At 44.4% G+C, this 23175-nt stretch overlaps 1 protein-coding gene across 2 annotated transcripts in view; it reads left to right on the top strand.

Moving 5' to 3' along the window:
- Window positions 1–10301: 10301 nt before the first annotated feature.
- LGR4 (leucine rich repeat containing G protein-coupled receptor 4) overlaps window positions 10302–23175 on the top strand; it is a 422284-nt gene continuing 409410 nt past the window's right edge. For both annotated transcript variants that reach the window (XM_069623509.1, XM_069623508.1), the window contains exon 1: window positions 10302–11980. In XM_069623509.1, coding sequence (XP_069479610.1) covers window positions 11781–11980 — 200 coding nt within the window. In that variant the 5' untranslated portion in view covers window positions 10302–11780. The remainder of the gene's footprint in view (window positions 11981–23175) is intronic.

Raw genomic sequence — 23175 nt, 5'->3', positions numbered from 1 at the left:
TTGTGCATTTAATTTGTTTGTTGTCAACCCTAATGGAAGAGCATTTTTAAAGCGAGTTCTTTTTTTGCTATTCAAGATCCACTCCCACCGTTGGAGACGTTTTTTAACCAGTTGTGGATGGTCTTTGCAAAGAATGTGTATCGATGTCTGCCGCCTCCATAATTTGATCTACTTTCTGTGCCCAGTCATTCATAATGTGAGGAGTTAACTCAGGTTTGTTCTCTTTAAATATTTTGTAGGCTGGTTCGCCAGGATGTTCTCTTATTTTGCGCAACAGTGCACAGGCTTTCCATACTGTATAACTGTATAGAGAGTTAAGTGCGAGTTCATGACGCAACATTGTCATTGGCACATATCGGGGTAATCTTAAGGCTTTGCGCCAAAACAACCCTTCCAATATGTCCCATACTTTATAGTCAAGGTTCCAAGCGCCCTCGGCCCCGAATGAGATGGCAGGTATTACTTTGTTCAGATAGATTGTTAGTAGTCGACGAAATGAGAATTTTCCATATTCGTTATGTAGTTTTAGTCCTTGTAGAGCATATGTTAACATTCTACTTCGCAGGTTTTGATACCAGGGCCATTCGCGAATTGAAGTGCTGAAAATGACTCTGAGGTATCGAATTGATGTCGTTAATTCGAATTCCTCATTTGCCACGTACCATTTGAATTTCTTGTTTTTTTGTTTATTCATATTCGTCATTGATAGTATCTTAGTTTTAGCTGTGTTGATTTCGAGCTTATTCTTCGTTAGATAAATATTTAACTTATTCAGCAAGCGCTGTAGACCTATTGCTGTTTGCTCAACTAGGACAATGTCATCTGCATAGATAATGCAGTTTACGGCTTGGCCATTTATTCTCGGAGGGAAGCATCTTACTTCTTTTAGCTCAGTGCGGCCAATGGGCAACCTTGTTTGACTCCTTTGGAGGTGGGGATTGAATTTGTCAAATCACCAAGCCGGTTAGTGCGAATTAGCACTGAAGTGTCTTCGTGTAGGACTCTGATTGGATCCAATAATTCTGGCGGACAATTCCACTTTATTAGTTTTTGCCAAAGGAGTTTTCGATTTATTTTGTCAAAAGCTTGCTTCATATCCACAAAGGCGAAAAAGAGAGGTTTTCGACCTTTCAGCGAGGCTAATTTCAAGAGATTTAATAGTAATAGGTTTACTTCGGTGCCTATACCTTTTGTAAGGCCTGTTTGATGTCAATCACTAATTCCCGCCTTTGTTACCCAAGCTGACAATTTTTTTTGTAAAAATTAGGCGAATATTTTGCCAATTGTGTCAAGCAAAGCTATGGGACGGTAGTTACCCGGGTCGGATCTTGAGCCCTTTTTGTGGATTGGCACTATTACAGCTGTTCGCCAAGTGGAAGGAATTTGTTGATGAATTGCTATTTTTCTAAATAGCAGTACAATAAACTGTGTCCACCGTTCTACCTCCTTTTTGAGCATCACGTTTGAGATGTTGTCGGGTCCTGCAGCTCTCGAATTTTTCAAATGCTTGATTGCATTCCTAATATCATCGCTAGATTCTACCACCTTCCATTGTTCGGCTGGTATCCTTTGATTAAGCACTTTTTGATCTTCGCTGTCATTAAATAGATTGGAGAAATAGACTTCCCACACTTGCGGTGAAATTTCGTTACTCAGTAGTTCATTACTTTTAGTGTTACCAGTATTCAAGATCGACCAGATTTCTCTCGAGTTATGTTTTTGGAATAACTCTAGCATCGTTTCTGCCTGTTCTTGATTTCGTTGAATCTTAAAAGATTTGACCCAATTTCGATAACGTTGTCGGCGATGACGAACCAGTTCATCTTGATTTCTCATGTTTGATTTCTGAATTATCCTTACATCTTGCAAAAGGCATTTTTTTTTCTATCTTCAGTTGACTACTATATTTATGCTGATGTAGGTGACCTGCTGAGCCTTTTGTGTTTGTCCTCACCAAGAATTTGCTCAACAATGGCATATAGTTTAGATCTTTTGGGACTGTGGTCTGATCGAGTGTGTTGGTTAACTCAGAGATCTGACTCCCGTTAATACGCAGACGATTTCCAGTTGCATTTGAGCAAACAGCATTTATGTATTTTGATGGAGACCTCTGCTTGATCGCCTGCCAGGTTAGCTTCAGTGGGAAATGATCGCTATTAGGCGCAGTTTTCACCTTTAGTTTTGTGACCTTTATGAATAGATTATATGACATCCAAATATAATCTAGCGTTTTCTTGGTCTGATTTTGCTGCCAGGTTATGTTAGCTGGTATATCCCCTTGAACCTGTCCATTCGCCATTACGCAGTTTCGGCTCCTCATTGCCGTTTGCCACAATTTTTCTTCTACTGACAGTTTGTCGAACAATATGGCCTTGTGATTAATTTTGGTATTATCGAGCTCGTACCAGTTACTGTTGAAATCTCCACATATCATAATTTCAATATTTTCACTTAGTGTTAAGTAAGTGTCCATCATTGTTGTTACTGATGTGACAAATTTGTCAGAGGTGATCATTGCCGAGTTCCAATAAATATTTATTAGCAGTATCCAAGATTTTCCAAATGTTAAGTCGCATCGCTGCTCCAAAAGGACTCCTTGTACAAATAAATTTGGAGATAGGACTTCTTTCACTTGCCAGTAAAGAGAGTGTTTTATCATCGCCAATAGGCCTGAGAAAAGCCGTCCATTTTGATTTTTTCCTGCAGGATTCAATAGGATTGTGTAGCCATCTTTTATCGGGCATTCACGCAGCCACGTTTCTTGTAAACATATGGCAAAATTTGCATCAAGATTTACTGGGAAGTTATTAAACAGATGTACGAATCCTCGAGTATTCCAAGAGATTAGATTCTACGCTTGCACTTCCCATTTGGTCCGTGGCTAATTCCTAGTGATATTATGAAATCGCCGCCCTGATACCTGGGATTGTGAAGACATCATCGGTTTGTTTTGCATTAAGCCCGATGAGTTGGGCCTCAGATGTACCCTTCTTTGTTCTAATCGTTTCGTTGGGACAAACTGACCTTTAGGAGCATGATCGTTATTGATTGTTTCCTGTGGTTCAAGAGACAGGTCAAAGCCATATAATAGGAGGTCGTCTTTCGCATCAAACAGTGTTCTCCTAACAGCCATTGAGTTGATGTGCAATAACACTTGATCAGAAGATCATTCAGTGGCATACTCTACGATCTTTATATCCTCAGAAGTTACTGCACGTAACGCTGGAATACACTTAAATAGTTTCATGATGTTTCTTCTGTTCAAATGAACATCAGTGTCGTCTGAGTGAATATTTTGTAGTCAGAGTTTTATTTGTTTCTGCTCGTTGTTTGACTCTCCCTTTTGCAGCGGTTTTGGACTTTTAGTCAATTCTTTCCGTTGTTGCGACTGTGTGAATTTAGGATTCAGTTTGCAAGATCCAAAAGCTTTTTCTTTTGTTCTGTAGCCCACTTTTTGTGACTTCTGGCACAGCAGACCGGCCTGAAACAGTGTCTCTTTGTCCGGGTTTTCTGTCTGTCATCACATTACATATGCTATCTTTTTGAGACAGAATGATTGATGTTTCTGATAGGTATGTTACTTCAGCAATCTGATCGTCAGAATACGTTGATAGGTCACACAATTCAAGTGACAGACCAGCTGACAATGCTGATTGATCTTCAGATTCAACTCTCTGACGTTTATTTGAGTTTTCATTTTTAGATTCCGTTAAATCACCAAGGGTCTTTTCTGGAATGACAATCACTTCTTTGGAACCAACTAGTTTTAATTGTGGTTTCGTGCGATCGAAAAGCGCCAACTTACTTAGAGTCGTCAGATTCCGAATAAAGCTTTTTGCTGTCTGATGCAGAGGTTTTCTGGCGCGAGTTTTGTGCACAGTCGGAGCGATCTTCTTTTTAGAGTTTATAAGCAGGCTCCAGTTTTCTGCTTTGGCCATCCCTGAAAACATTCCAAAAGTAGATACATAATTGGTTTTATCTTTTTCCATTGAAACAGCGTTATCGTTGAGTTTTAACTTCGTTGTTCGGTCTTCCTTAGGTCCAATGTTGTCTCCTTCTGTTTGTGTTTGTAAGGATTTGTCTTGCAAGGGATCGCACAAACCTTTTACGATACGTTGAGTGACGGCTGCTTCCATTGAGCCGGTTGTGTTACTTACTTTAGTTTGTAGTCTGTCATTATTTGCACAGTGTGAGATGTGATTCGTGGTTTTCGCTACAATGGTGACAGCCGGAAATAGGCCTGTTGGCGTACTCTGTATTACATCGTCATTTGCATATATGGCTGTGTCACTTTTTACAGATAAGTAGTGACCTCTGCTGACGCTACTGTAATTCTGACCTGCCTCTTGATTGTCCTTCTTTGCCTCGTTTTGCTGCATCCATTTTATGGATTCAAGTAACGCAGCCATTAGGTCATCTTTAGAGGCTTGATCTTTTGTTAACTGCTCTTTTTGTATATGCTGCCACCGGGTTGTTTGTTCTGCTTCGTAGGCAATCTTCGATTGTAGAAATTTTGTGAAGTCTTCAAGAGTTGTTATTTTCAAGAGCAGATTTGTCATCATGGACGTTTGATTGACTATGGTCTCATTAAGTGACTGATATAAATTGATAAACGGACATAGCGCGGTCGATGAAGCCGCTAACACGCTATTATAAATTTGTATTGCCGCTGCCATTGATATATTTGGTTTAGCTCCAGGCTCCTGAGTAACACTGCTTTCATTATCATGCTTTTTGAATTTCTATTGAGGATAGTTTGGTTCGTCTTCATTTCTCTCAGGCTTCACCTTCGGGACCATCGAAGGAGAGTTTAGCGCCGAATCCCAATGGTCGATGGCTTTTGTCACAGTGTTTTTCGTATCATATGATTTTGATACTGGGGTACTGGTAATGTTTTGATGTCTAGCTTCCAGGCAGTAGGACTTTTTTGTCAGAGCGAGCAGCCTTTTTGCTTCGATCTTTTTTTCTAATTCCGGTTGAAAGCTTGCTGTTAGTTTGGCTTCAACCACAGAGTAGTCAGCCTTTAGTTTTTCGGTCAGGCGGCTCGCTCGAACCTCCAGGATCTTCTGGCTCTGGGGAGATATTTTATTTGTGAGTTCTCCTTTCGTAGTTACCTGGATGGGAGAGCTAAGGCTTTTAGGCTCATGAACAATTTGAGTTTTGGCATGCGTTGCCAAACCATCATCAATATTTAAGTCATTAGTAAGGGGACCCCCAGTTTTTGCTTTATTTTTTGTGCAAGTTTCTGCTCCGAGAACTTGTTCTTCTGAACTCGTTTTGCTGCTTGTGGGTTCGAAACGCATAGTTTTAATGGCAGCTTGCACGTTGTTGATGTTAGAATTAATTTCATTTATCTTGCTAGTTTGACTAGTCACAGACAACAATTCCAAATCAGTGACTTCAAATGGAGATTGGAAAAATATCGCATTGATTTCTACTGTATCTACATTCAGCGGCGAGTCTAGTGTTATGCCGCCGACAGGCATTATTTTTCCAATCTGCGTAGGTAACGTCAGTAGTTTACATCCTTGTTTTATGGCAACTTTATCTGAACGCTTCACCATTTCCTCACGGAGCCCCGAGGCTTTAACTGCTAAGGTGTACAGGGTAGGAACCTGCATATTCGCATTTGGGGGTGAACCGTTAGCAGGATATTCATCAACTTGGGGTACAGTGTAATGTATATCATTGTATATATGATTATCAGGCTCAACCTTGGGTGGCTGGCTTTCCTTTGCTTGACGTCCAAAAGATTTTGCCAGCATCCAGGGATTCAAGAGACGTCTTTGTTGTAATGTCTTTCCTATTGTTTGTGGGCCCAGTTCAGGTAGCTCCAGCACCTGAGGACATGCAAGCTGTCGTGGCTTCATTTTGGAAGAATCAGGCGGCGTCTCACGATGCACAGCAAACAGCCAACAGTCTTTAACTCGCGCCCTTTACTGACGCGGGCTTCACACCACAAGGGCTTCGGGGAGCGAGTTTTGTTGTCTGCCCTGCAAGGGGGCGTGTCCACCTTCAGCGTCGGCTTCCAGTAGGCGAGGCGAGTATTCAGCTGTGATCAGCTGTAGTAACGCTGGCGTGTGATTTCTTCAGAGCACGACGGGGTTTCACAGCGCTCGCTTTCACACGATAAGGCAGGAAGTGAGGCTGCAATCAGTAGAGAGAAAGAACGTTTGTTTATCACCGCACAGCCACAGCCAACAGTCTTTAACTCGCGCCCTTTACTGACGCGGGCTTCACGCCACAAAGGCGTCTGGGATCGAGTTTTGTTGTGTGCCCTGCAAGGGGGCATGTCCACCTTCAGCGCCGGCTTCCAGTAGGCGAGGCGAGTATTCAGCTGTGATCAGCTGTAGTAACGCTGGCGTGTGATTTCTTCAGAGCACGCCGGGGTGTCACAGCGCTCGCTTTCACACGATAAGGCAGGAAGTGAGGCTGCAATCAGTGGAGAGAAAGAACGTTTGTTTATCACCGCACAGCCACAGCCAACAGTCTTTAACTCGCGCCCTTTACTGACGCGGGCTTCACCAGAAAGATTTTGTTGGTGGCTGGTTTGGTCGTTTTTTCGGCTGTCAGGAGGATGCCCCATTGCACAGCCATTTCTTCTAATGTTGCCAGGGCTCTGCTGCATTCTTCAGAGTTTGCTGGCCCCATTACCATGAAATCATTGAAGTAGTGTATTATCATGGACCCTGGTCTCTGTATTTGAAAAGCCCATTGAAAAAAGGAACTGAATTGTTCAAATAATGTGAAAGACACTGCGCATCCCATGGGGAGGCACCTGTCTACATAACATTTGTTTTTAAAAGTGAAACCTAGCCATCGCTGTGAGTCTGGATGAACTAACAGTAATCTGAAAGCGGATTCGATGTCCAGTTTGGCCATCAGGGCATTTGTGCCGCATTCCTGCATGAGTCTTACCGCTTCTTGAAAGTGTGTGTACGATACCACGGATTCCGTGTGCGGAATGCCGTCATTTAGTGATTGACCTTTGGGGTAAAATAGGTGATGAATTAGCCTCATTTTCCCAGGTTCTTTTTTGGGGACCAGACCGAGAGGCGATATTATGTACTCTTTGAGAGGCATGCGGTCCCAGGGACCTGCAATCTTGCCTAGTAGTAATTCCTTCTCGATTTTTCTTTCGACAATTTGTGGGTTATCCCTGGCTGACTTCAGGTTGTTTGGAACATTCGAGGACCCGATGCCCTTGAACGGGATGACAAATCCCTGGGTGAAACCTTGTCGGATTGTTTCGCTGGTTTCTCTATCTGGATAATTCCTGAGGGCCTCTCTAAAATTGTCTGGATTGATGGGTGAGCAGCCTGGGGTTAGACATGGGGTTCGCAGGATGCATCTGATGCTATTCTTTTGTATTTTTAGGTGGTAGTCTGGTGCAGTTACTTGCTGCGTGGTCACTGTTGCAGTTTGTGCACGTGTGTTTGTACCAGCATTCTTTTCCCCATGTGCATTGGTTTTTCCCAAAGTTTTTACAAGGGGTGTTAGCTTTCTGAGAATGTTTTTTGTTCTGCCTGTGGGTATTAGATTTAGCCCCCCATGGCTGGTTCTTCCAAAAGGGCTGCTCCCCTTTTTGTGGTTTTCATTGTCGGAGGGTCTGTGGCCCTGTGAGTTTTTGTTATTTTTGAGGGTTATCTGCGTGGTATCTTCTTCTGAAGGAGGCTCTGCGTTTAACATGTATAAGTCATTTGGACCTTGTCCCATTCTATGGCTGGCCTCTCTGACATGCTTCTCCTGAATCTAATTGGGTATGCTAGCCAGGTTTTTCCTTTCTGAGCGATTTTTACTTCCCTGATTTTGTCCACGTATGCCCATAATTTTTTGCCATCGTGGGGGAATTTTTCTTCATAAATGGTTGCCAAGATGGTGAAAACCTGGAGCCAGTTGTCCCAATTCTGTTCTACCTGGGCATTTCTGGCTATGGCTTTCTCTTCTATATTTTTTGGGTCTCTAAAAGCATCCTTTCCTTTTCGTTGGGCTTCTATCAGTGAAAAGATTTCAATTAACTCTTTTGCCCATATGGCTTCTTTGATTGTTATATCAATGTTCCATGCTAAACACCTTTTGTATCTGTTCAATAGTTCTGCTTGAAAAGATTTAAGTTTTTGGTCTAATTGGGAACTACTAATCATTACTGTGTCTGTAGGGTTGCTGTTGCTCGCTCCTGACTGTCCTGGGGTATTCGTATTGGGGACTGACCATTCTTTTAAAGCCCCCGTTGTGTCAGGAGCTCCCGTTATTGCCGTAGTTACAATTGTGATGGCTGATGTTGGTGTTGTTGGCACCTGTGTTATTGGTGTTGCTGGAACTGGTGCTGCTGTAGTTGTTGCTGCTGGGTGGGGGGGGGGCGGTAACTGTGATGTCCGGTACTAGTGGTAAGGTGGGGTCTGCCTGCCTGGACTCGGCTGTGGGAAGGGTTTGTTTGCCCCTAATTTCTAGCAATAATTGCTGCATCTCACTCATGTTCTCGTACAATTTAGACCGTTTTTTGTTACCTTTTCCCATGCCTTCTACAGACTTCCTTCTCTTTGCTGGTGTTGTCTCGTCCTCATGACTGGTTGGTATGGGGACCCCTTACTTTGGTAAGCCGTACATATTTTCTCTGACCCAGGCCCAGTCGTAGTGCTCTGCTGCCTCCATGGCTGCCAGCAAGTGGGGTGATTTCGGTTTCTGGGATGGTGCTGGAGGTTCCCGTGATTTTCGCTTGGGACCCATGTCTTTGAATGTCTGTCAAGCTGAAATAGACACGGGTGCCTGCGTCGGGCGCTTTGTTTGTTTTTCCTCCACGCTCGTTCGTGCCAGCTTTGGATCTTGCTTCTACACGTGTTCCCCCCGGGGGTGTCTTCTGTTTCAGCGCGGTTTCTCGCTGCTCGCCTGTACTTTGAAGTTTTCCTGAACAGTACAATGTTCAAAGCAGGGGAGAAAAGACGCTGCATAAGCAGTGAACTTTTAAAAGACTGCTAAAGAAGCAAAGTGTGGAAGACGCTGAGTGAACAGTGAACTTCCTGTCAGTTTGGGTCCCAGTTCAGGGTCCACAAACAGATTGTATTCTCTTAGAGTATGCTGCTCTTATTTATAAGACCCAGGGAAGCCCTGGGTCTTTGATGTGTATAGTGGTGGGGGCTGTGCGCCAGCCCCCGGCCGGATAGCCAACATGTCTGGCCCCCTGAGGAGGGGGCAGGTCTTTGAACCTGGGCCCTGGATGCCTGTTGGTCTTCCGTTGGTGCTTATCACCTTGTTGTTTGGAGGAAGGGTGAGGCATTTGTTCGCACCTCACCCTTCCTTGGCTTTGTGTGACAGAGACTGCGTGTCTCTGCGATTGTGGGGGAGAGGAGCAGGCGTGGGGGCGGCAGCTGCCCCTCTCCTAGCCTGCCAGATGGTAACATCATTTACTCTGCCTCGCATTGGGCAGCCCTGCGGCATTGCCCACAACTGGAAGGAGACAGAACTTTTTTATTCAACAATATTGCCCAGAAAAACATGGTTGGGGGCTAACTCATATAAAGTCATTGATGTAACGAGAAAGTAGTTGAACAGAGGGATAGAGAAATTCTGCGAAACCAGCGGGATAGATTTCATTAACCATAGCGCAATATCTTTAGCAAACCCGGAACTTTTCCACAAAGATGGAACCCATCTGTCCGAAAAAGGGATGGAACATGTTTACAGAGAAATAACGTATAACCTGGCGGAAAGAGTATGTATGTAGCATTTTTTGCGGGGGAGGGAGGAGGACCTGGAAGGCCGGCAACCCCTCCAGGTGTGGCAGCACAGGCCGCAATCCTGGACCCCATGCCCAACAGTGTACGTTATGTATTATTATGACTATGATAATTGTGTATTATTACGAGATGTGCAATAAAAACCACAGCCTTTTATTGCCAACACTTACACAATGTTTTTTGGTGGTCTCCGAGGGAATGTTGGGGGACAGTCACTAACCTTTTGGTTACACAGGTTATTGGGTATCTAGCTTGTTTACAGTTTCCTGTCTGTCCGTGAATCCATTCATAACAACAGAGATGAGTTAGCTTCGGGTCATTGATAAAAACTACAAGTGTATTTTTTCATTGTAAATACTTCAAATGCTGGGATTAACCGGGTCGGCTGTAAATAATATTTCGGTTGGGTAGTACCGGGATACGTGCTATTCAGAAAGCAGATGATAATAAAGCATTCTGTTAGCATCATGCGTTGTTGTGTGGACTATTTTCTTGTCTAGCCCATCCGCCTCGTTCGCGGGGGGGCCGGGCTTCGAGCAGGCCTTTCTCTCACAACCTTCGGGCTTTTTTTTCACAGCAGGACTTGGCAACCCTGGCAGTGACTCCCGGACTGGAATGGCTGCGGGTTTCAGTACCCTGCTGCCCCTGAGAGGTGCCCGCCGCTGGCTGGCTGGTCTGGTCCCGGGAGACGAGTAGTATTCCCGGAGCTGGGTAGGCGGCGTCTGCCTGAAGGAAGTCGAGTTTTCCCAGGGTGCAAGCTCTGGCGAATCCCGTCGGACAGGAGAAGAGGCAAAGGGGCTCTGCAGGGCAACGAGGGAGGCGGCGGCTGCTGCTGCTAGCACCGCTGCAGGGTGAGTCCCTCCTACTGTGGAGCGCCCTCGCTACTGGGGCTGTGTCTCCGGCATACCCATGCAGCTGGGTGAGCAGTAAACAGTCTGAGGCTGGAGCAGAAAGACCGGGGAGCCCGAGGCAGGTCAGGCTAGCAGCAGCTGATGTAACAGTATCGCCGGCTTCTGGGGGGGTATCTGAGGGCAGAGGGTTGGGGTCCGAGCCGGACTGCCAAAGTGACCACCTGAATAAGGGCAAAGGGAGCCACTTCTCACCGCACACCCGTGCAGCTGAGCCACTAAGGCTGCGCGCGGCTTCTGTCAGGAAATTAGGTGCAGTGCCGGACGCCCTTGTTGTGTTGGGGAAAGGCGGTGTGCGCCCCGGCGTTGCTGCAGAGAACGGCGCTTGGAAAGGGGGCATTGGAGAAGACCGGGCGGTGCTGCTGGAAAAGAGGAGGCGAGGACTCGGCGGCTCTGCGGTGAAATAATGTGCAGGAGAGTGGCGGGTGCCGCCGCCGCCGCCGCAGGTCCCAGGTCAAGCTTCTAGAAGTCAGTACACTCGGCGCATTCTCGGTGAAAATGACTGTGGCCAAGGCTCAGCCCAGCTGTAAAAACAACCCGGGGCCCCAAATCTGACAACGACTGTTATTTCAGCGCTATATGCGCGGCGTGAGTCTTGCAGGAGCTACTTTGAATCTGAAATAATCGCAAGGGCCGGTTTATCAGGGTAACATTACCCTAGGGGAAAGTGGCGTGCTTGTTCAGTGCCTCCCAGGGATAAAGGGCCATGTGAACTCTTCTGACCCTTGGTTACCTGGCTGCCAGCTGTAGCTGAACGGGTTTCCACAAAACCTACTATTGCTCCCCAGTGGCGCAGCTCTGTTCATTACGAGCGGATCGGACTCTTCGGTACCAAAGGAGAAAGGGGGTGGATTTTGCAAAGTGTTGTACAAGACTAATTCCAATCCGTTTAGAAAGAGGTGACCCCGCCACTGCACTATATTGGAGAAGCCAAGACGGCACAGGGTTGGTGTGTACAGCATCTAAGGAGCCAGAGGCGCCCCCCTGAACGGTACTGTGTACCATGAGGAAAGGACTGCGCGGGTTCAAGGGCGCCTGGGGTGGCCTGTACTGCATCTGAGGAGGCAAGCACCACGACCAAACGCCCTCGGGTGTCTCTGGAGCAGACCTTCGACTGTTGCGCTTTCTCACCTCTGACATGCCCGCTCTGCGATGCTGGCTGCCGCGGTGGCTCGTCACCGTGGCCCTGGTGGCTGCGGTCTGTGCGGCAGGGCCTGGTGGCTCCGCGGCGTCCCTCTGTCCGCTTCCCTGCCGCTGCGACGGGGACGGCGGCGTGGACTGTTCCGGGAGAGGCCTGACGACGGTTCCCGAGGGGCTCGGCGGCTTCACACAAGCTCTGTGAGTTGGGGCACGGGGAAGAGTGAATGTCTGTGTGGGATGTACACTACTAGGTGATTTGCCAATGCGTGCCGTCTCTTCAGTGATGTATCGCTTGCTTGCCCGTTGTTGTGCTGTGGAAGTGCCTAATACGCACACTCGCGACAATGGATGCAAAATGTCTAGCGAGTGCCTGGTGTGATTACACTTAATGATGTTGCAGGTGATTGTGAAACGGAGGAGTACAACTTCAAAATAAGACCATCTGTTTTTGTGGCTAGCGGGAGCAGAACAACAAGAGTACTTATAATGGTGGGGGAGGAGGGAGGGGACTTGTTAACGATTTAACAATAACATGTACTCATTTTAAAAGTGTAATCTGATAATTGTTTGCTTGCATTTACATTCTCCTTCATATCCCATGGGCGGGGGGCAGGGAGAGTGGGCTGCTTGCGCCACATCCGAGAAACGGACCCTCTAACGCAGTAAGTGTTAATGGCATACATGCCTTCTTTCAATAATGTATGTGATAGCGCGCGGGCCATTGGAAGCATGGTGTCGAACGTGCCACCGCACTGGGTAACATTGCACACGAGTGCTGCTGTTGCATCGCCACCACGTGCGGCTCTTATGCGTTCGTGCAGTGCACTGCAACGCGCCGCTTCAGGAGCCCACGGTCTGGTGTCTCGGTGCCACCCACCGAACTGCATGCACCCCATCCCGGAATACTGATCAGCTTGAAACTGAACTGAATTTTAATTTGCTGTGCCTGAAGTCCCCGATAAATGTGTGCCGGGTATCCTCGTGCTGGTGAAACGTGTTATTGTGGGGATTGTAATTGTGTGTTAACGTGTGATGTGTTGCTTGTTCCGGCATGATGAGGATGTTGGCCTGTGCCTATTATTTAGTCGTTTCTTTGTAAAGCACTTCAGACAGAACTTAATTGCTGTTTGGGCTTCCATGTAGCCATCGCTTCTGAACCTAGTACAATGATGGTGACACGTTGTCTGCGTTGAAAGATGTTCCCCTTGTATTGTCATATTTGTGTGAATGTTTTACCCAGGAAAAGCAGGATGGTGAAATCGTGTGCCTACATTATTATATTACAATGATAATTATGTGTGTCTTTCATTGGCAATATTTAGATATTTGTATCACCTATTGTGGCAATGATCATTTGTGCCTGGCTATTTTTTCTATGGTACCATCGCAAAGGTGGCGTTTAGCTCCTGCCAGAACCAGAAGGCTTTTTTGTTATTTGGTGCGTGGTGTCGTTAGACTGCCGATATTACTGGCATCCTCGTGACATGTTCCTGGTATCGTTGCACCTTTTGTCACCAGGGAACCCACCAGATGAACACCCCATAATTCCATACTTCACTGATGTTCCTCTTTCATAAGAGGATGGGTGATGCAGATTTTGGGACCTAGGGCCTCTTGATGAGCTTGCAAAACGGTAGATCTGTCAGTCTATGTTCCCAACCCTTGCACTCTCGCCACATCTCTTACCCAAGACTGAAATCACGCTCTCCGGGGCATTTCCATGATAGAGCAATTCTTCTTTTTGCCAGAACAGAGATTATACAATTTTTCTCCTTGACTAATTCCTTTTCTATCCCTGTAATAACCCCCGAAGGCATACCTCGGGTGTACGTTCATACAACCCATATACCAAAGAATTTATTTTAGTTGGTACCTCTTGCCAGTAAATTTATAATCCTGGGACATTCCTGTATCTTATGTGGGAACCCTGCTGAGGCCCCACCACACCTGGGACAAAAATGTGTTGTTACCTGTTGATTGTGCAACCATGTCGGGGTCATGTATACCCTGTGTACGTAACTGAATTGGATCAAACAAAACCTTGCATTTCTTGATACTTTTTGACCTGTTCCCATATGCGGGTGCATTTCTTCTGATATCTCGAATCCTACATCCCTTTCCCATTTGGCTTTGATGCCCAAATCTCTCTTCTGTTTTTGTCCCTCGGTTCCCATATGCAGTCTTGAAATAGCCTCCTTCCAGCATCAATCTCATCTGCCGTAACGTAATGGGTTTATTTCCGGTTCCTCTGGGATCTCTCCCCATATGTCAGCCAACTTTTTCACTATCCGTGCACGTACTAGGAAGGAACCCTGCTGCATATCGTACTTCCTGCTCCACTGTTCAAAAGCCAATCATTTCCCATCTATGAAGGTCTCCTTTCTTTAAACAGTGTTTATTTTGTAGTTTTCCCAGGTCTAAGCTCTTTAGTATTTCTCTAAGAACGTAATCAAATCCTACCGGATGTTCTGGACTATATATTTCTGCCATATGGAGCTTCCGTGGGAATAGATCTAGGATTCGGGTGCTGCTTTGTGGCTCCATGGGAGAAATTATGGCACTACGCCCTAAGCTTATATTAAGGTCTGGGTCTATTTGACGTAAAACATTTGACCTTATCACATTTGATCGAACATTTATTTGACCTTTTTTTCAGTCTATAATGTGGGGGGAGACCCCCACTTCCCCTGAACCAAATCTATACCCTTACCATATATATGTATATTTAAATTTGACAGAAAAAAAGTGAAAACATTCGGTCAAATGTTTTTTAGGTCGATTATGCGAATACCTATATTAATGGGCCATAAGGGAAAATATTCTCCTCATATTGGTTGCTCACGCTACCTTATGCTGGAATCAACTGGTGCCATACACTATCTGCACAGAACCCTGGATAGCATCTCGCTTTTCATTCAATTTTTGTATTATTTTTAATAGTAGGAACAGACATTTGCTTATACCTTTCTAGTGTGCCAAAAAAGTGTGCCTCCACTTTTTTCACGTGGCAGCACCTTTGCAAGGCAATGTATGTATCACATGGTTGTACAAGTAGTTTATATGTGAGCAAAAAAGACAACTGAACAATCTTGAGATAGCATTTTCACGCTGAGAGTTATTTTCTTGTTTGCATACAGACCAGTGAAAATGAACTTACCCATATCTGCTCATAAGACCGATGTCACCAGCTTGCATGAAATCACACACGCCCTCTGCGTGGCAGCGTTCCCCATTCCTTTTGCAAGTGTTTTATAAAAGCATCGTTCATTAAGCCCAAAGCTGCCTGACGGAGCACACGTTGTACAGATGCTCCCTTGTTAAAGTCTGCACTAGTGTCACGCGCTTTGTCATTTGTATTGGAATGTTATGATATCGAGATGTTTTTTATGCTATGCACACTAGAAATACATCAGCAAATGCCTGTTAAAAACCATGCTGAACTGCGCGAAAGAGAAGAGCTTGTTATCATGTAAAATGCTATGTTTCTATATCGGGTTCCCCTACCTAGAAATGTAGGCCACCCGTCTGCGTGCAGTGAAGGTGAGAGGTCAGAGCGGGCCCCTAACATTAGGCGCCTCACTATGAGCATGCTTGCAAAAGTAACATAAAATGTGGTATTTGAAATGCCTTCCTTTTGTAATACCATGCAGCTATGGTTTTAGGAACACACAGGTTGCTTACTACCTGAGGAAAATATGGCACCATTCACATTAGCGATGCTTTTGATGTACTGACTACGCCATTGGCCTGAAACCTGCATCTTTCCAGATGTTTTATACAATGACCCATCCCCATTGACTATGCTGGGTGGGGCTGACGAGTTGCATTCCCACACAGCTGCATATGTAAAATACCACATTTTTACCATCGCCACCATACTCCTAATGGTGGGGTAACAGGATTGACTTTTTTTTGTATTCGCCTTTCTGCCTCTTGGATGAATTCTATTTCTGGTTAGCGCAAGCTGGAAGGTCTCCCTCCTTTCAAAGGCAAAAGGGCCGCTCTATAATATTCTAGTGGGCGGGGAAACGATATGGGGTGCATACACTATTGTTATGAAGCAAGTGACCTTCAGCGTTAGAACAGTAAGCCCTGCAAGCACGAGGAGTTTCAATGAAAAATGATACCTGTGCAAAAGTAAAGAAACAAGGACGTCTTGTCTTGACCTGTTTCCCCATGACCTGCTGCCGTAAAGAATCGCTTCATAAGCGGTTAGCTGTAGGCACAACAAGCTCCTTCTATTGTTTTAAGAGTCGGGGTGTACTTTGTTTACACTCAGGCTGCTGCTGACTCCCACAGAACGTGACCCTGTTCATCCCCGTTTAACAGCGGTGGAAAACATTGCGTGAACTGTACCACTAACACCAGTGATGTGATCCTCCGTTTCGTTCTAAAAGGAAGTACAACGCACATTGCATGCAATCGCCCGATCCTAGGTGGGTGCTAGTTTTCTATCTTCTTTTAAGTAATACAAATGTAACCTTGGAAGGGTGATACAGTTAATACGCTAACTCATATTGATGTCGTATACAAATAAGACTAATTTGGAGGGCGAACTGAACAGTCTGCCTACCCCCTCAGTTTCTGTAGAAAACGTGAAAACGGGGACAGGGAAAGCCATATTTACTCGGATGTGTGTGTGCAGTTTCCTGCTAAGAAACTTAATGTTGTGCAAATACAAGATTGTTTTCTTGTGGTTTATGCCTGATTCACCCTGCTTCTGTAATGGATGTTATAATTCAATAGTGATTACATTTATCAACCCCAGGGCTGAGTTGGCTCTGCCGGGATTTGAACATGCCCCATGTTGGAGACGAGCATTTAATTCTGGAGCTTTGCACCCGGCTGATGTCCTCTTGTGCCCACCTCCCCCCTTTGCATTACAAATGATAGGCTCCTCTTGCTGGCAAGCGAAATGGCTGGTTGGGCAGAATTCTGCAGCTGTAAAGGAACCGGTTTTCCATCTTGGGAAGGAGTTGTGGGACCGATCTTCATGCTGGCCGATGCTGGTGAATGAGTCCTCTGCCCCTCTTTAGCCAGTTAATGGGGCAACACATATTTGTGTCCATACGCTCTTGTGAACAGAAGCCTTTCTACTATGTCTATTACGGCTGTTGTGGGCTTGCATTTATTGGATTTGTAGAGACCAAGGTTTTGGTGCATGATTGGCTATAAATGTAATCAAGAACTTCACAAATACCAACTATTTGCATTGGCAATGCATGTTCTTGCTAGTATTGGATGTTTGAGAACTCGCAAGACTTGGTCTAGCATGTTGTACAAGACAAACATTATTATTTTTCTGTTTTGTTGACAATGCTTTATCTTCATATGCATCGTTTTTCTAAATGTAGTGTTGTAAAATGTCCTATAAAGGAAAAACCCTATGGCTTGTTAGATTGATCATAAATGATGTCATGATTCACAATGTGTATAGTGTTTGGCACACGAGGTGCTAACGTTTCACGATGGGACCTATTGTTTGGTACCATAGGCTTATGCATCTAAAATTTACACTATTGCCAAATGAGAGTGTTCCCGTTAATCTCTCTGCTGCCTCACTCCTTATGTTTTTATGGCTCAACATATTCATCCAACTGCCTGGTCTTTATGTGCAAATTCTTTACACAGATCTTAAAACTGACACTTTTCTAGCTATTCCTTCAAGCATGCATCGTGGTCAAGACTGCTTGCATCACATACAAAACACTGTGCTGCTTGGTTGAGAAACCTGCCGTCTCCGGAGGCCAGCGCAGCACCAACAGGCACACGGCCAAGCTGGAAAGAAACAACCGCAAGAAGGGGGGGGGAATGGAGAGCGAAGACTTTTCCTGCTACGCACCCCGTCTCTGGAACACGTAACTAACACAGATAAGACTCGCCCCCTTCATCCTACATGTCGGGAAGGACCCGAAGACTCAACTCTTCATGAATTATCTTGGAAATTGATACACAGAACCGCACACTGCACCCCTGGGGTTCTGCCCAAACCCTGCTTCTCCTTCACATCTTGGCTTCTCTGCATCCTATTTTTTTTTTTTTTTAAAACACTTTATTTATGATTTTCAATGAACAGTCAAATCATACAACCAACATTGAGCTTGAATTAAGCACAGTTATAATAACCAATCTATACAATTAAAAACATGAGATCATTACAGTATATTTACTATTGATAACCATAAATAACCAAGCTCAAATACTATTAAAGCACAACCTGACTTAACAAACAGACCAAACAATACAATGAGATAAGACTAGACAAAAGACAACAAACACATACCTCCACCCCTAAATCCCCCACTTATAATACAAATCAAAATTCTTAAAGCACGCCAATGTTAACTTGTCAATTTCCATATAACTCATTAAAGGGACCACAAATGTCCTCATAAACCATTTCCTTGCATTGTTTATAAAGCAAACATTTCTAATTTTTTTGAAAGAATCATCATATCATAGAGCACTCCTCAGCTAGAGGTTTCTTTCTTGTCTTCCAAACTTTCAAGACCTGCCTAATTGCCACAAGCACACCTCTACAAATCCAGATTCTCGTTACATAATCAATATCGCGGCTGCATGTTGTGGATTGCAGGACCACCAACGAAAAGGTTCTTGGAAAGTTAATGCTCCAAACTGCATCAATCCTATCTAACACATCTGTCCAATATTCCTTCATCCTATCACAGTACCATAACGTGTATCGGCGTACCCCTCTCCTTCCGACAGCCCCAACAACGATCACTTCCTACCAGCCCCAAGTCGCACATTCGAAACAGAGTCCAATAAACCCTACCCAAGACTCTCTGATGAATGTTACGTAGGTTCAAGTCAAGTTTTGCATGTACTGGAAATCCTCAAATTTTTTCCCATTTCTTCTCCGAAATCTCCTCCCCAACTCCTCAGACCAAACATTCTGAGTTTCTGCCATGATGCCAGCCAAAGACGTTCCAAAGGCATAAACGTCATGAAACTAGAAACCTTCTGTTGCCCTACAGAGAACAATGTACAAATATCCGGTTTCTGAACTATTCGTGTTCCCATCATCTGTTGTCTACCAGAAGTCAAATCCTGTAAGATTTCATATCTTCTCAACTCCTGCCTATGTAGTCCAAATTTCTCAGCCAGAAATTCAAAGGAAACCATTTCATCATCATTCCAAACATCACCAATCACTAGAATACCGTTGCTACCCGAACTCTTCCAATTCAACATTTTATTATTCAACTGTAGTCCCGGATTCCCCCAGAGCGATGCATCCTTATAAACATATAAACTTTGACCATTACTTGTTATCAATGAAACCAATGCATCCTTCGTGACAACAATAGATTTCAAGTTCATAGCTCGACGTGATAGTTTTCCAATGGAGTACAAACTCTTTACATTATATGGTTCTAACCTTCATTTTCAATTTGTACCCAACAAGGCACCGGATCCCAATCATCATTAGAAAAAACAAACAACTTCTTTAAGAGGAACCCCTTAATAATTCCCTAGGATAGGATAGCCAAATCTACCCTCTTGAACTCCCCGAACCATAACATATCGAGGAATCCTAGCTCTTTTCCCAACACCTCACAAGAATTCCTGAAAAACTTTATCACTTTTTTCTAAAGCCTCTTTCGTAAACTTCAAAGAGATTGATTGTAAAATATATAATACTTTCGGAAGCAACATCATTTTAATTGCGTTAACTTTTGGCCAAATACTCAAAATAATACGCCATTTCCTATTTGTAACCACCTTGGTGCATACTCTTTGCACAGTGCTCCGTTGCTTCCCACCTTGGTTTGCACTTCATAAATTCCATACATACACCTCCTACTTGCCTCACACTGGAGTCTATGCTGGCTGCTGGCTGTCGCCATCTCTCCTCATCACACACAGGTGTAAATAGACTCCTATTGCCGACACACACAACACCTGTGGATGGTCCGGGCCTAGGAAGCAAGCACCATGAAAGCCCCCTCTCCCCGAGACGGTGCACACAGTAACCTAGGTGGCATCCCCAGTGACCAATACAAGTCTGGGAAAGTGGAATAACCCTAGCATCACACAAACCATTTGACTTGTACATGCCACAGCACTGCAGGCATATGGGAGGTTTTGTACAATTGGACCGAAAAGAAAAAAAAAAAAAAGTCAGACCATACAAAATGACTGAAAAATGCTACCACCTGAGGTTCGAACACCTAAAGTCCGAATCTTTGGTGGTAGCATTGCAGGTAAGTTTTTTTTTTTTAAAAAAAGATTGCGGGGTTGTTCCCCGCAACACCCCGCTCACTATACTTTACAGTATACGGAGTGGGGGAAACCCCTTCAGCCCCCGTAGTATGGAAATGTGTTTGCATGAGAAAGGTGCAAACTTTTGGTAGTTCGCACCTTTCTCATGTGAACTTTCCGGCCGCAGCAAAATCACTTAGAATCATATGGGATACCAAATAGCCCACACAACACTCGGTTGGCCAGGTGCACTCAGCTCAGTTGAGAGAGCACTGGGACTTTGTTAGGCCTGGCCACTAGACCCCTCTACAATGTGTGTAGGCCACCACCTCATTGTCCATTTTGCATGAGCTTCCCCTGCATAATTGTAACCTGGTAATCTAGCTTCTTGAGGTAAGCAGTGACATAACATATCTGCTGACAGACTTTAGCAGCATCTATGATCCTGGCAGGTCAGACTCAGCCCTTCATCCTTGAGAGACATATAAAGAGAGTGTCGCCAATATCTATTGTTGTAGTGCTTAGAATTCACAACAAAACCCTTCTTTCTGCTTGCACATGCAGTAGTGTGGATCCCCATTTCACATAAAAAAAGTTTCCATGCACCCCCAGCCCAGACAAATCAATTAGCATATTCTGAAGACCTGCTCATATTATGTTCAACAGTGCTTCTGCAACATTCACAGACCATCCAGCTACCAGTCACACCACATTCTGTTTTATGAATGGGCTAAAAATACCCATCTTGTCTATAACGTGAACACTATCTTAGTTTGCAGACAGAACTGAGGCGTTTGGAACGGTAACAACCATTACTAGAGTTCCTTAAAAATACGTTTGAAAAGACATTTTGGTCTGCTAGGATACCATCTTCTAATGTAAAAAGTTTTAAAAATGAGCTAGCTTTCCATTTGGCGGTGGTGTTAAAAATACAGATTTTGAAAGCAGAATATGGCTACCAAGTAAAAAGGGTTGAAGAGTAGACCAGTGTGACAAATTGACTTTTGCCCTGCAGGTTTACAAGGATGACTAGACACTCTGTGCTCACATGTCTAAAAACCAAGAGCCAACACAATCCTAAAGGTAAAACAGCCACAGTTAAGAGAGATGCCTCCTTCCCCTTTTGTGGTAACGTGGGCAGAGAAAAGGCTATACTCTTGAGGGGTGTAAATGTGGTCTAGTAGCAACAGCCAAGTATAACAGTCCAACAACAGGAATGTCCAATTATGGTTCTATAATATATGCTTTAATCAAACTCACCATGTACAGTAATAATCAACTAGAGAACACTGTAAAAACCCACCCCTGTAGAAAGAACACAGAATATACAAAGATGCAGCACTCTTGGTAACAAGACAATGGGAGAAAAGTTAATAAGACCACAAGGTTCAAAGGATATATTCTTGAGGTTGCAAAAGGGATTAAAAAATTACCTATTCATGTAAACCTCTTTTAGCGAAAGGTTTGTTTCAAGCCAAATGCTTAATAAAATCAAAAAAGGACCTATCCAGTCTCTAGGGCCCAGAGATGGACCAGGGGGATGACACCAGTCAATGATACCTTTGCAAATGTCTTGGTGATTGAATGGCATTGAACTAGGCTTCTTGGCGTCAGTCGAGAGTTCTCTTCTGAGGTTAAAGATGCAGCAGTTGCAATGGTCCAGCAGCATGCTGGTGTCAAGTGAGGGCAAACAGAAGATAGCTACGTTCTCAGTGTCTACGAGCTGTGGGGATCAGGTGTACACCAGGTTCGGATGGTGGTCAAAGTTTGGCGGTGAGCTGGTAATAGAATATGCAGTCGACTCAATGCAGAGGCTTGGAGATCGCTGTTTGGGGGACACCAAGTTTGGATCAATTGACTTGTGGGAGCAGCGATGAAGAAGCTGGTGCTTTGAATGGTGACTCCAGAAATGAAAGGCATCTGTACTTTGTATGTTCGAGCCAAGGCAACAACACACTTCTGCTGTTGCATTGTGGCAGTGATCTGAGTCAAACAGCAAATGGTGGTTCAGAGAGCGATGAATGTCAAAGGCAGCTCCGAAGTTTTCTGGAGGTTCATTCAACATCGAACACATTCGAATCACAGCAGGTCAGCATCAAAAACGCAGGGATTTTGGCTCTCGGTCCCATTGCAGGGTCTCATTTGTAACAGTTTATTGAGCGACCACCGTCAACACGAGGAGTTAATTCCCTACCCACTCAAGGTGTCACTCAACAAACTGTTTAACTTATTTTCTTCAGGCCTCCTTCAGAAGCATATCGTGCTCCTTGGATCCTCCCTCCTCCGCCCTCGAGCTACCAATGAGGTTAGAACCAGGCCAATGTACAGGAAATATTTGTATTTATTTAAATTAAAAGTAATAGAAATCCCACTGAACTACACGTGCCACCTTCTTTATGGCTCACCATTAACTTGTTGTTACTCGAACCAATTACACAAATTAGTTAAAAAAACACATTGCATTCTTTACTGTCTACAAATTTGACTTCAAGAAATAATTTAACTGATTAATAACCAAAAGATTTATAAATGTAGCGTTGTGCAATTTTTATTTTCCTGCGGGCTTAAAAGGCTAGCAGTAGGGTTTCAAGATTGGTACAAATACATATGGCAGTTATGATTTTCACCCACACTTTTGGTTTAAAATAAACACAGGATGATTTAGCGGTTTGTTTTTCAGAACCTCCCACCCCCCAACTTTGATCTGTGATGGGGAAGTCGGACAGAAAAATTGGAATGATTTGGGGAATTTTGGATTTTAGACCCCCCCCCTCCACTAAAAGGCCAGTGTTAGGGGAAGCTGGACAAAAAGATTGGACTTATTTAAGAACAAAGACACCCCTCTTCCTTAAAGAAGTGTGGGTCAACAGGACAAACAGGATTACCCAATTAAATCTTGGGCTATATTTTTTTGCGCACACTGGGAAGTGAGCTTTGTTAAATTTGAATTTTAACAAAAATCACCCTCTAGTGTTCCACCAAATGGTGACTTAATTAAATTAATCATTTTAGTTAAATAGGCTAAGGATCTACACAGTTTTGTCCCCCCCCACCCACTATAAAGGGAAAGGAATTAAGGCACACAGACTCCCCAGGGCACAGTTCTACTTACATAGAAAGCCTCCGTTTAAAGTTCAGGACAGCCAGCTGCATGTCAGGACTAGGAT

The sequence above is a fragment of the Ambystoma mexicanum genome, chromosome 11 (assembly GCF_040938575.1).
Source record: "Ambystoma mexicanum isolate Mex_15411 chromosome 11, UKY_AmexF1_1, whole genome shotgun sequence".
Classification (NCBI taxonomy): domain Eukaryota; kingdom Metazoa; phylum Chordata; class Amphibia; order Caudata; family Ambystomatidae; genus Ambystoma; species Ambystoma mexicanum.
Note: the sequence above shows the minus strand (reverse complement) of the source record. Positions and strands in the feature narration are given on the sequence as shown.